Here is a 14,002-nt window from a genome sequence, read left to right as displayed (position 1 = left end):
CGCTGGGGGAGGGCGTCCCATCGCGGCAAGGGGCCCCGCCAGCCACCCCCCGCCGCCCTGGCCGGGGCCTGCTGCGGGCGAGGGGCCGCAAGCCCAAGTGACCCGCACCTGGACTCCTGCCCGGCGCGTACCTGAGCGTGAACGGCTGTTCCGAGGCCTGTGCTGAGCCTCGCCTGCAGCTGAAGCACCAGTTACTCCATGTACCCCTTCAGAAAATTCACGGCTCCAGCTACAGGAGCCTGCCCCAAACAAGCCTTGTTTCTGCTTCCCAGGATCGAGTTAGTAAATGTCACATTTGCTTCCCTTCTCCTAAACCTCAGAATCTGAGGTTGTGATATTAAATGATGTGGCCAACAGTTCAAGGGAGGTGATTCTGCCCCTCTGCTCCGCTCTCGTGAGACCCCACCTGAAGTGTTGCATCCAGGTCTGGGGCCCCCAGTACAAGAAGGACATGGAGCTACTGGAGCGAGTCCAGAGGAGGCCATGAGGATGATCTGAGAGCTGGAAACACCTCTCCTATGAGGACAGGCGGAGAGAGTTGGGTCTGTTCAGCCTGGAAAAGAGAAGGCTCCAGGGAGACCTTACAGTGGCCTTCCAGTACCTGAAGATTTAGATGAGATCTGAGGAAGAAATTGTTTCCTGTGAGGGTGGTCAGACACTGGAACAGGTTGCCCAGGGAAGCTGTGGATGCCCCCTCCCTGGAAGTGTTCAAGGCCAGGCTGGATGAGGCTTTGAGCAACCTGGTCTAGTGGAAGGTGTCCCTGCCATGGCAGGGGGATTGGAACTAGGTAATCTTTAAGGTCCCTTCCAACCCAAACCATTGTATGATCTGCAGGGCATCCTCCTCTCCCCACGTTTCTCACCACAGCACCCACCCTGCCTGGCCAGCACAGGCCATTCATTGCCTTTGCTTGGTGCTGCTCTGCTGTTCAGCTCTGCAATTAGCCCTAATGGGCAGTGGCCTAGCGCATGGACTTCCCACAGCTCCCAAGGAACAGCTCTCAGTGAGCTGTGTCCAGCTGGGGCTCCTGCAATGGAGACCCCCCCCCGCCCCAAGCTTCCCCTGCCATCCTGTTGCTGTGCACCGGTATGTGGATGCTACCCTCTAAACATCTTTGTCTCCACACACACACAGACATGAGTCAAGCAAAGTTGGCTGTAAATCAACTCAGGGAGCCCGAGTCCTGTCCCAAGACCTCGTATCTCTCTCCTCTTGCAGTGTGACAGCTGCTCCTGCACTGCCCACAGCAGCACAGTGCTAAGGCTGGCTGTCACCTCCACCCTATGGGCCATATTTCCAGAGCTGGGACACCCCATGGCCCTGAGTGTGTGTTTGAGCTCTCTCAGAAGAGTGGGAGGCAGATGCTAACGTTTTTCCCAAGCTGATTTCCAACACTTTGGGCTTAGCCCTGCCAAGTTTTCTGTTTCCATTTTTAAAATACGATGTTCTCCAGCATGAAGTAATGGCAGGGTACTGAAACAATTGCTCTGTCTCTGGCTTAAACTGAAACAAATCCAACCTCAGCTGAACCCAAACTTGCTCCAAACAGAAATAACATCCCGTTTTGATTCCGATGGATCCTCAGACCTTGTGGATCTTTGTTTGATCTAGCTTAGCTTAGAGTTTACTAAATGTCGATGTGCAGCTGCTTTATGATACTCAAGTATAAACCAAAATATCTGCAAAGCACATTGATTCTTAATCTAAAGCAGTGTCAGGGTTTTTTTAGATTATAAACAAAGTTTTGGGTGCAAATATCCAGGACTCCACATCCTTCTGAAAAGTCTGCTTACGTGCAGCCAAAAGGAATATATGCCACACTCACTCCAGAAGGACGGTAAAATTATTTATTCTTACATTAGTTTATGTATACAGTGATGACATTTGGCTAGAAAAATGCCTGCATCATAGTAAGAGATATTCAAACAACTACAAACTATCAATAAATACATTAAAAACATACTGTATGCTGATGTATAAATACCCTACGCTCTTTTGGTTACTTACTCAGTACAATATTATTGAAAAGTTTTTTGGTGTTTTTCATGCAACATCAAAATTCTTCCTGACAGTTCATGCTATACAACATTTTTTTTTTCTTTATTAGGAATGGGATGAAATTTAAAATCCTGTTTACAAGTAGTAAAAATCACTGAGAATTTTAACATAAATCTCTCAATTACTGTAATAAAAAGAACCAATTTAAAGAAGGTCGTCTTTACAAAAATTAATTTTCTCAACTAATTCTTTATAAAACAAGTAGTATTTCAAAAGGGATGTTTCCATCACCCAGGATGAATCATTTGTGCTTCAAAATTTTAAAGGAACATTCATGACAAAAATCTAAACCCAACTGGTCAGTAAAGGAGAGATTGCAGTATGGACTGGCTAAAACCAAACATGCTTTCAAAATCTGTCCAGAAGCACACTAAACACTTACCCACATCACTATGCCATCACCTACTCTAACAATTAGAAATGGAGTTTTAATAATACTTAGCTCTTTTCATGCTCAAAATTCTTCACAAACATTTAAATGGTCCCAACGCTTCTGCAAGTATTATTATCATCCCCATTTTACACTTGAGGGTGGAGAGTGCTGGGAATTTGCTGGGATACAGACCGCATCCTTTCCATCTTGCCTCCCTTGATTCTCCAAGTTCTTCATCGCTTTCTGTATTTTACACTCAACGTACTGGAGAGTCCCAGGAAACACGGGTGGTACGTTTCCGTCAGTTATTAGTGGTTATGATGCAAATTGTGCCACTTTGAAAGTTACATGACAAATATTAAAGTAATAATCAACATGAAGTCCACATCCGAGGCTCAGGATTGATGTCCTAGAGTGCCACACCATTTTCAAACCAAGCTTGCTCTTTCTGTAACAAAGTGTTAGGGACACAAGGCCCAGTTCTCTCTGTCGTACAGCCAAAATGACTCTTAAAGTCAGTCTTGGCCGTACAAAAGAATAAAATCCATTCCTCACCATCTGTCCCTGGGAACACAGAAAGCCCCTGCAGTGGCCCAGTATGTCCTGACATCACACAACAAAAGGACATCTAGATCAAAACAAAGATTTCAGATGTGCTAACCCACCATGAGGTACGGGTAACTAAGGTCTCTTCCCCCTGACCCCAAATTAGAAAATATTTGTGTCTGAATTATGTCCTAGAAACCCTGTGGGAAAGTAAATGCCTAGCAATGAGATTGCAGATACAAAATATGGTATTTTGCCTTTGTCTTAGTATCAATCTCCACATCGTATTTTCAGTTGATATCAACATCCTGCACAGAAAGGCATTTTTATTTTACCACATTTGCCCTCTTGAATTTTCTACCTTATGCCTCGCAGTCTGTGCCCCATTTTGATTTTTATCCTGCCTAGTTTAACTCTTACTCTAAACCCAGCCTGGTTTCTTGCTGTCTTTTGACAAGCTCTGGGTTTGCTGTGCCAGTGGGCTGCAGGAGCAATGGATAACGTTGTGATGTTTCACTACCTGATCTGTGAGAGACGAGAGACACAAAATTCGTCACTTGTAATAACAAAATGACCGAGTGTGCAAAATTACATCCCTCTTACAGGCACCCAAAAGGCTTTAAAAAGGCACATGTATTCTTTGTTGCTGGCTCCTCAGTGCCTGATCTTGGTGGTTTTTAGTGCGTCTCCAATAAACTCCAGAGAATGCACACGTTCCCTTGGAGGGAACTTGGAATAAATATTAAGATCTTCAGATGTACTTCATAGTTAAATAGTTGTTACTCAGCAGCCATCTCACCTTTTAACAAATGCTGGAGCAGCACTACCTGTGAGAACTGGGTTCTTACAGCAACCTCGTTCCCTCGTCCCATTTTCCTCCTTCTTTCCCCGAACATCCCTATTTCCAGCAGACCAGAACAGTGCATGTTATGTGGGCTTTTCCCCAAGCAGATATCCAAAGCTCTTCCTGCCTTCTGTAGAGCTGGTAGGCCAGAAAACATCTCTTTTGTGCAGATGTGGGAGTGAAAGTACAAGAATTTTGCCTCTCTTCTTCCAGCAGTGCAGCTGAGAGCTGGCAGGCTGGTCAAGTATCCCACTTCTGGCCATGTCCTGAGAGATGAGAAGCACCTGCAGCTTCTTTTGACTTCAGATGGGGACTGTGGATGTTTACCACCAATGGAAATCAGTCCCAAGGCACTAGGCAGGAACAGAAAGGACATAACAAAGCTGTTGTGACCTAGGGGTACTCTATACAGCTGAAATAACAGGCTAGAAAAGTAAGAGGAATTGGCATCTTCCTCTAGGCTTTCTGGAAAAAACAATTAAACAAAAGATGCAAGATCCCAGGCAAATGTTTTCCCTGCCTGACTGAAGCCATTCTCCCCACTTTAAAAATCCAGGAGATGGAAGGATCAAGATATACGGATTCATATGTGCTAATGTTGAAATGTTTCCATTTCAGATGGGTGAAATGCACTTGCATGCTTGGGCATGGCTTCAGGTCTGTGTGAGGGACGGGAGCCCACAGGCCTGCTTGGGCTCCAGGGGGCTTACTGGAAGAGGTTCATCTCCAAACACCAGTGTGGTGATGGGAGCCAAATATTCCCCCCAGCCTGGACTGAGCCAGGTCTGGATTGAATGCATGTTCGCATCAAACTGGACTTATAGCTGCCTTAAAAACGCAGTCTTGGAAAAAAAGGTTAAAAAAGGAAAGGCCAATGCTTTGGCAATTCATTATCTATTACACAGTCTAAAAGCCTCGTTATCAGTAGATTGACTAGTGGCAATTGGCTATTGCATGGCTGGTAGTCACCAAGAAAGCATTTCTTAATGGTTAAAGTGGTCCCATTGATTGGGCATGCTTTTCACAATTCCTCTAGATCAGTTAAATCCACAACCACTTTCAAAAACAGAGTGTCATCTCTGATGTAGGTGTTCTTTGTGTTCTCCAGGACTGTGTGTGGCACGAAGCGTGGACATCCAGAGGCAATATTCATTTCTCCATCTGGCCTTTTGAAACTGCTGCTGTTGGGGTCAGCTCTAAAGACTTCCACGATATGATTTTTTTTCCCACTTTGGTCCAAAAGCATAAGTGTAACTTTCTGCTTGAAAGGCCACAGTAGCAGCGAGTCAAACTCCCCTCTCATCACTACGAAGTAGAGAGAAATGTGTGTTCCCTTTCCTGAGCCGTCCCCGTTCAGGTAGGCTCTCGCGCATAACCGGTACCCACAGCGGCTGGTGTAAAAAGGCTGGCTGAAAATGGAGAGGACACGGCCTTCCACCGCCTCTTTTTTCTTCAGCTTGTAGTCCGTGATTTTCCAGATTAATTTCCCATTGTAGCACGTGCCTTCCAAAAGCTTAAATCGTTCTTCATTTTTGTTGAGCTGTGCTTTGTGAATATTGATCTGGAGATCATGTTTGCTGGACTGACCTTCCAAAACAACTGGAGGGGGGGAAAAAAAAAGGAAAAAATAAAATAAAGAAAATAAAAGAGAAACATTTGGTAAAATAAAACTGTCAGAGTACTGGACACAAAGAACAACCAGACATGACCTGACGATACTGAACTACTGAAGCCTGAATCCAGGCTGTTAACTACTGTTACTACACCTGTTAACTTTTTTAATTGTAATTGCAGCTTGTAGGTGAATAAAGAAAATCGGTAACTACAAACTAGATTTCATGCCTGACTATGGATAGTACCGCTGCCTCCATCACAGTGCACCAGCCTGACCAAGGCCAGCTCTCTGCCCCTGCAGTGCCACAGGAATTCAGGAGAGATTGTGGGGTAGGGGAAGGCAGGAGGATGCAGCACACACCATCGTGGCTTGGTCTTAGAAAGTGAGAGAAGTCTCCTCCTTTCTGGCGAGGAGCTGCAGTTGACTGACTGTAGCACCAGAGCCTCTACGTAGCCACCAGTAAATCAGCAAAAACCCCACACCAATGCAGAAAAGAAACGAAAGTCCCAACACACCCAAGCGCTGATCATATGTCTCCATCAGGGCAATCTTCTGTTTTACATTTTCAATTGTGTCAAACAGGGGTCGCAAGTCTAATTTACTCTGCTGCTGGTTTGCCATCTGTACTAGCTGTTTCACCTGCGATTCCAGGCGTGCAGACTTATCCAGGTGACTGGCCAGAGCCTTCCCAGTTCATGCCATTGGAAGAGGGTGGAAGCAGAGACAAGAGACATTCATAAAATCAGCCATTTCATTCAAATAAGATAAAGAAGCCTTTAGCATGTCAGCAATATCAACTATATGGTGCATTTGAAAGTACTCTGCTGGCTTAGGAACGTATCCAAATGCTCCTTCACAATTAATTTGGCATTTAGTGACTGAGACACCACCCCTTACTCAGATCCATTCACACTGCATCACTTCATTCAATTGATTATTCAAATTTACACCTGCCATGGGGATCTGGTCATGAGAATTTATATAGTGCTTTTTGCCCAAATCAGATACCCAAACTTCTTTATTGGTTAAAATGAAAAGAAAATACTGGATTGTAAAAAAAAAAAAAATGAGAAGAGCTTGTCAATTGTTTGGGAGATTTGTTATTGCCTTGCCATTAATGACAACATGTTTCAGGATGCAAGAAAGCAATTGGCCAAAAAAGATAAAATTAATGTCTCACCTGTGTGCTTACCATCAAGTTGCTATTTTTACCAAACAGCTGTGTAAACTGTCTGAATTCTTTCTCACACTTTTTAATGGCCTCTGCTAGCTGCTGGATTTTAATCTCTTTACATTCCAGGCTCTTATACAGGTCAGATATCTACACATGGAAAAAACAGAGTAAAAATATAAAACGATCAAATTAAAACATTATGTGACTATATAGGAGAAAGTGGAAAAGTTTACAATGCAAAGCCTCTAACTTAGCTAGATATAGGACTACTTAGTTCACAATTCATGGATAAGCACCAGCAAGAATGGAACATAAGGTAATAACATTCTTTAATAGATCTGTGGGGCAACAGGTGCAAAGAAAGAGACTCATATCTCTCATCCCCGTCACGATGATCCATTTGGCTCTGTAAGGGGATAATACATACCTACAGGCTCACATGTGCGTGTGTATTTCTTTGTGTATGTATACACATTTTTATTTTTCTCTACTGAGGTCTAACCAGTAAAAGATGAGTTGGTGAGGGATACTAACTCCAAAATTAAGTTGTAGCATTTTGGGGTGCTTGTTTTTAGCATAAACAAGCAGAAGAGCGAGTCAACCATCAGTTTGCATGGATTCACCTTAGTAGGATTGGGCATACACCCAGTATCACCTGCTGGGAGCTGTAGAAATGATCATGAGTGGAAAAGTGCTTGCAACTGGCTCTGCACTAGTCTGTGCTACCTCTACACAGGGGGTGACTTGGGCACCTAAATGCTCAATTTCAGAGTAATCTGACTGTCCACTGAAACTTTAAAATGGTCTACCTCCAAACCTCTTATCCACTGTAAGCCAAGACTGGAAGCAAATTAAGTGAGTGATGGCAATGAGCTTCCCACCATGCTTGGTGGAGAATATATGGGCCTGAGCACAGAGAGGTTTCCATCAAATTGACTGACTTCACTAGAAGAGCTTATTCTGATTTTTGAGGTGTGCAAAGACAATAAAAACAGTCTTTTAAAATACAGCTGAGCGAAACCAGGCAACAAATGCAGAATCTTATAGCATCCTCCGACTAGCCAAGCACTGCTGAAGAGTGCTTGTTAAATATGACTTACCTGTTCTTCCAGCTGGGAGTTCTTGTCTAAAATCTGCAGCATGTGTTCTCTCAGTGCACCATTTTCATGTTCAGCAAGTTTCCCTCTTTTAACCTTAGTAAGCCAGAGGGAAAAGTGAAAGAATAAAATAATAAGATAGGCAGATTTTTGAAGCCATTAGTAAAAAAAATTTATTGATGCAAGCATTTGAAATGTCTCCGCTGTGCTTTGAAAGTGAGGGAATGGCAGTACTGATTCTCTAGCCAATACTAGAAATGGTTGTGAAAGAACAAAAAATGGTTTGGTTTTTTTTTTTTTTATCAATTACTCTGATTGGTTTGGGAGACAAATTCCAGCCCCAGTACAGATGAAGATATATAAAACAGTACCTTTACAAGACAGCCGTACTGCTTATACGGGCAGTCCACTTCTGCCTCAGGACACACAGCGTGGTGCTTGTCAATCTGCAAGTATTAACAAAGAAATTTGCAATGAAATAAATATTAAGTTACTTGCCGCACTGATAAAATCTCAGTGCCTGCATAAAGGCCACTGGTGACACCACCGATCACATAAACTAAAAGGTGACTAAAGGCCACTGTAATGACACCACTGATCACATAAACAGGAAAATGAGTATTGAGGGTCAATAAGCAAGCCAGATATTTTTCCATACTGCAAAATGCCAATGGTTTGCAGTGACTGAATACCTGACTTGTAAGATAGGATGTATATCCTTTTTAGGACCAAACAAAGAAAATACTTAGAGCAATGAAGTTTAATTGGCATGGGTCAATGTGGTCTGCAACGTAACTTTCAGTTTCATAAACATGTGTGATCTGCTGAATCACAGTATATGAAAAAAAACAATAGTACCTCCTTTTTCAGAATTATTTGTGAACAGTTTTGGAGACAAGGCACAGGATAATCAGGACAGTCATTTTGCTCATGATTCTGGGGAAAAAGAAACAAAACAGGGCAATGGTTTGCGTTTTTGTAAAGTAGTATACATAGAGAAAACTAAGCAAAAAATAATCCCAAACATACATGTGCAAGCCCCGTATCACGTTGCTGTTCATAAAAGAGCAACAGTAATTAGTATTATTTAAAGCACATTTATTATACTTTCTCTTTCAGCTAGTCAAATTTTGTTTCAGGAGTTGTTAAGCCTCACTGCAACGCTGGAAACTTTTCACTCAGCAACATTAAAAGGGAACAGGTGCTATGGATTCCCAGGGAATGCTTTATAATCTTACCTTTATGTTAATTAACATCACATATTTATTACAGTACTGACACATTTCTTCTCGAAATTTACAGTGCTGGCTCAAATGCTCTTTCAAGTCTTTCCGAAGAATTTGATCACAACATCCATCATTAGTGCATTGCACGCTTTCAAACAAACACTGCTGAAGATGCTCCTGCAACACACAACAGCAAATCAAACCCCAAAGTATTTAACTGCGTCTCCAGTTGCCCAACAGACCCACAGAAACATTCAGCAGTTTTGTGACAATTAAAACTCCAAATACTCTTTTATCCACAAACTTTCTCCTTTTCCAACCTCAAAACTTAAGTGGACATGAAAGTTTGGAGAGTCCTTTGTATGGCTTCCATTATTCATTCAACTGATATACCAAATAAAGGCCCAAATGGACAGTATGTCTTGGCAAGCGTTCTTGAATCAACCATCACGTGGTGCCTAAGCATATAGAAGGTATGTATAGATGCTATGGATATACTAAAGCTACATAAAGCAATCGGTTCTTATTAAACAAATAACCTAAGTCAAAGCTGGAACAAGCTTACAGCCATAATATTTTGAGCTTAACATTTGTTACTTACAGTGTATAGCTAAGTCATAATCTATGTACTTAAACCACATTGCTACAATAACTCTGAAGTCTGAAGACAATCACTGAAATGTAGCTTATAATAAATACACAGAGTTTGCATGAAAAATTAAATCCTCCAAAATCTGATCGAGCAAACTAACCTGATAACGTCCCAGAATTATTTTTGAATTGCAGTCAGGAACGTTTTTGCAGAATACATGCAAGTTGAGAACTTCTCTTTTACAGCAGTTGTCTTTGAATACCTGTAAAGGAAGCAAACCAACCTTCACATGCAGTCACATAGGGTGTTATAAGGAATATAAAAAAGCAAAACATCACAACAACTCTTTTAAGCACACATGTGTGGACTCCGTATTTGTGAGAATGGTTCTCGATAATTCATATTGAAAGTGTAAACTAAAAATATAAATTAAAACTTATATGAATTTTCTAATAAAAATAGGGTTTTTTCCCTATATAGTTCTTCCACAGATGCTAATCCATCCCACAGCCAGCAGGACTAGTAGCTCAGGAGATAAAAAACAGCTGACAGAGCCTGCCTGTGTCTAGAAGAAAGCAGCTGGAGCTCCTGGGCCCCAAAGGCCAAACCAGCTCTGTACATGCAGCTCCAATCTTTGAGCATGCAGCACGCCTTTGGGATGCAGATGATGCTGAAATATCCCTTCTATAGACTCTGAGATATAGCACCATTCCCAGATGTGTATGCAGAAGGAAATTAAGTCACCAGAGCAAACTTTCAGTCTTATTTAGAGATCTTCCTATAACAAGCATTATAAAGCTGCTCCCTGTTGCATCACTGCCATCAAAATTTGCACAAAGTAGAAGATAGTGATTGAAAAACAAAAATTGCATGGAAAGTCTGATTACAATTTCCTGTAGAAGTAGGAAAGAGAGGAAGAAGACATTTGATTTCACTGGAAAATTCATTCTGACAGGACCAGGTATGTAGCAGACTTTCAAGACTAGGCATTTAAATAAGGACAAATTAATCGATTACAAAAAAATCAGTAGCTTGCAAAAGAAGAAGCATGAACTTGTCTTTTCCTCTAAAAAGTTACCAAAAAGTAAATTAAGTCTGCAGAGTTAATAAGATATAATGGACATAGTTAAGGCAGCAAATTATAACCAAATTAAAACAAAGACAATCAAATAAGATCATCCAGCAAGATGGGTCATTAAAAAGGCAAGTCAATAAACTCTCTCCTAAAAAAAGACATCTGATGGCTAAGGAAGATTTAGAATTTTGTGAAAGTCTTTGACACTGCACTGGAAATACAGAGGAGGAAAATGAAGTAAGTTCAGAACATAAGGTATAAAAATGAAGCTTTAGCTATACATCCATACTTCCTTTCTGGGAGAGCACCACTGAATATGCTGCTTCCCTTAGCATCATGTCAGAGACAAAAACCGCTCTGGCCCTGAGGACTAACAGACTAAGAGCCACCTTGTTCTCAGCTGTCTTGCCTTTTCCACACAGATGTTGACTGCTGAAGCAAAACTACTGCCACTTACCTCATGCATTTTTATGGTTTCTTTGTCGACAGGACAGGTGGGTACTGCATTCAACTCTCTAGAGCAAAAGAAGAGTCATGTTAACTCACAGAAAATTTGATTTATTTTATGAAATTGGGCTATGCTAGAATCTGACTGGCAAAAGTCAGTACTAAATACCGTAAAAAAAACAAAGAAGTGCCCTCCCTGGAAGTGTTTAAGACCAGGGTGGATGAGGCTTTGAGTAACCTGATCTAGTGTAAGGTGTCCCTGCTCATGGCAGGGGGGTTGGAACTAGATGATCTTTAAGGTCCCTTCCAACCCAAACCATTCTATGATTCTATGATTCTATGATTGAAAACACTTTCATCTGGCAACTACACAGCCAACTTCTGCCTGCAGCTCTAAGAAGGAATTCAGCTGCAACACTGAATATGTAACAGAAAGATGAGTTTGTCCTAGGACTGTTAATAAGATGGTTTTTAATTAAGGGGACTTTGTCACACTCTGGCCATCTGCTGCTCACAAATGTCATAACTGAAAAAATCCCTTTCTGTGCATTAAACCCAGTCTTTGCCTAGTGCAAACCACACACTCCTTGCTATGCCAGTAAAAGAAGATCTAATGGCTCCTGTCTTAAAAGGCTTCCAGAAGTCTTATGATAAAGGATAATGAAACGCTTACTGAGGCAGTGCAAAAGGGAGGTAACCCTGAGAGAGAAAGTGGCAAACATGAAGCATCTAAAATTCATAAAAGGTAAATGGTGACATTCATCCACATAACCAGGCTCCTCTGCAGCCTTCCTGGGCCAAATCCTGCCCTCGGGTACACCAAACAGTAGGTAAGGTATTCACAGACAGGTCTGTAGGGTAAACTCCTCTGTACCTGCAGGTAAATCCCAAGCATGTGGATGCCAGCAGCCTTGAGATCTGACTGTAGTATTGGGTAATACTAACATCAGTTTTATAACTCTACTAAAATCAAAGAAATTATACAGAAGCAAGTGAAAACAGCTTAATCCAACCACCAGTGCCAAAACCATGAGGTATTAACGCGACAAATTTATCAGAACAGCACAATGCTAGACAGACAGACCGAAACAGCGTCTCACACAGCACTGCTTAAGCTGATATCAACAAATTCTTTACGCTGACTTCCCTGCAGCTACCAAAGTATTCCTCGCCAGCAGTGGGTAAGGTCTTTAAAGACACCTTTAAAACAGTGAGCCCGCAGTCATTGAGTTCAACAGAGTCTTTCCATTGACTCCTTCAGCGTTTTATCAGATCAGTACTATTGCTATGGCACTCACTGCTGATTTATAGAAGGCGTTGACTGATTTTTAGGAAGGGGAGGATGGGGAACTGGCGGATGCAGGAGGAATCTGCACTGACCTCAGAGAGAGAATGCACTGCTGGCAAAATCGGTGGCCACATCCCGTCTGGTGGGGATTGCGAAGGACGAGGTGGCAGTAGGCACACTTGTACCGGTCTTCTAAGGTTTCAACAAACTTGTAGTCGGCATCAGGCTCGAAGTCCAGAGAGACAGCAGTGGCAGAGTTCTGGCGTGTGAAGATGCCCGAGAGACCAGCGGGTTCGTCACAGGCCATGGGAGCTGAACTGGGAACCAGACCCAGGGAGAATCCCTTCAAGTATTCACCGGCAGTCACACCACCTCGCCTACCCCTTGCAGCAGGCTGCTGTGTGCGGGAGGGTTGTCATCTGCACCAGCATGTGACAGATTTCAGAGGGAAACGTGGTGCCAACTGTGGAAGAACAACAAAATGCTCAGAGAACCACAAAATGATGGTGACGTGACAAGCACCAAAGCACGCTTCTTTGGAAGAGTTTCACAATATGGAAATTATTCCCCAGAATAGAGATTTTTATGGTTTTTAAAGTTTTCTTGCAGCAGCTCAGTCTCAAAAAATTACAAGAGCCACAGACACGGCTGGGGAAAGCACAGGGCAACTCTTGGCCCTAAAGTCCACCAGAAAAGTCTACACCTAAGGTAGAGGCCATCCACATGATTTTATGAGTTCAAGCAAGAGACAGCTTTGTGGTTTACAGCAAGGAGCGTACAAAAATAGAGGCAGAAAGGGGGTTTTACCTTCAGTTTAGGTGTTACAGGAGTCAGAGCCTCTTAACTTGACATCCTTCTTTTCCCAGTTGATCACTCATTTATAAATAGCAGTAAACTTTAATCCTATTTTTTCAAAGTTTTACTTAATTATGTGCAAGCTCTTGGCTATATTAATCCTGCCTGAAAGAAATGGTGGAAAAAAGAAAGAAAAGCAAAACTCCAATCAGAAGTGTGACATCAGTTTTTCTTTCAACCTACCCGAGCTCGTATACAGCACAGAATACAATCTCAGTTTTCTAAGAGGAAAAATCAGCAACATTTGTTTCCAGCCCTAAGTCACAAACCTTGAGGTTTGCCACCAGTCCCTCAATCTTGCAGTACTTTTTTCTGCAAGTAGCTCAAGTCCTAGAGCCACTCTGGTTTTCATTTCTTGTGGCTTTGCATTCAGATTTTTTTTTTCCTTACAGGATGTGTACAGAAGCACAATGAACCTGAGCTCTCAGACTGTCTCACGAGGGAAGTGCTTAATTTTATAGCTGCATTGTGGGACACTATTTCTCCTCCGTGTGCATCACCCTCCCTGTCAGTCACTCGAGTCACTCTTCCTGGCATCAGCACCTCTCCAAGAGCTCTGACTCAGCTCCTGTAAGGTCACCAAGGCTATCTGCTGCTTTCGCAGGGAAGCACGGCCAACACATCACCATTAATAACCTTACGCTGGCATTAAACAGCACGCCAAGTACTGACACGCTGCCCTGCCTCCCTGCTGCAATGGATTCCTGGCCCCCAACTCCTGGCGATTTGTACTGTGCTGTGCAGAGCTCAGGCACTGCCACAGAAAGCACCATCCATTTTTGGGGGTGTGAGGAACTGCACTATGGACTTG

The 14,002-nt window shown here is 42.6% G+C and overlaps 1 protein-coding gene across 1 annotated transcript; it reads right to left on the bottom strand.

The window, feature by feature from the left end:
* Positions 1 to 4,843: 4,843 nt before the first annotated feature.
* On the bottom strand, positions 4,844 to 12,643 carry TRAF5 (TNF receptor associated factor 5). The gene is made up of 10 exons (XM_010164082.1): positions 12,429 to 12,643; positions 11,059 to 11,116; positions 9,687 to 9,788; positions 8,947 to 9,111; positions 8,567 to 8,644; positions 8,080 to 8,154; positions 7,712 to 7,804; positions 6,618 to 6,758; positions 5,953 to 6,121; positions 4,844 to 5,421 (listed from the first exon to the last, which is right to left on the bottom strand). The coding sequence occupies exons 1-10, from the start codon at positions 12,641 to 12,643 to the stop codon at positions 4,844 to 4,846; spliced, it is 1,674 nt and encodes a 557-aa protein (XP_010162384.1).
* Between the last annotated feature and the right edge of the window lie 1,359 nt (positions 12,644 to 14,002).

This window comes from Antrostomus carolinensis, unplaced genomic scaffold (genome assembly GCF_000700745.2).
Source record: "Antrostomus carolinensis isolate BGI_N321 unplaced genomic scaffold, ASM70074v2 scaffold19893, whole genome shotgun sequence".
NCBI lineage: Eukaryota > Metazoa > Chordata > Aves > Caprimulgiformes > Caprimulgidae > Antrostomus > Antrostomus carolinensis.
The sequence above is the reverse complement of the archived record's forward strand: the minus strand, read 5'-3'. Positions and strand labels throughout refer to the sequence as shown.

Coding starts and splice junctions, on each gene's coding strand:
- TRAF5 (XM_010164082.1), bottom strand. CDS start 12,643: ATGGCCTGTGACGAACCCGCTGGTCTCTCGGGCATCTTCACACGCCAG. Junction 11,117..12,428: donor CAGTGCATTCTCTCTCTGAG/GTCAGTGCAGAT, acceptor CTTTTGCTCTAG/AGAGTTGAATGCAGTACCCA. Junction 8,155..8,566: donor AAATAATTCTGAAAAAGGAG/GTACTATTGTTT, acceptor TAATACTTGCAG/ATTGACAAGCACCACGCTGT.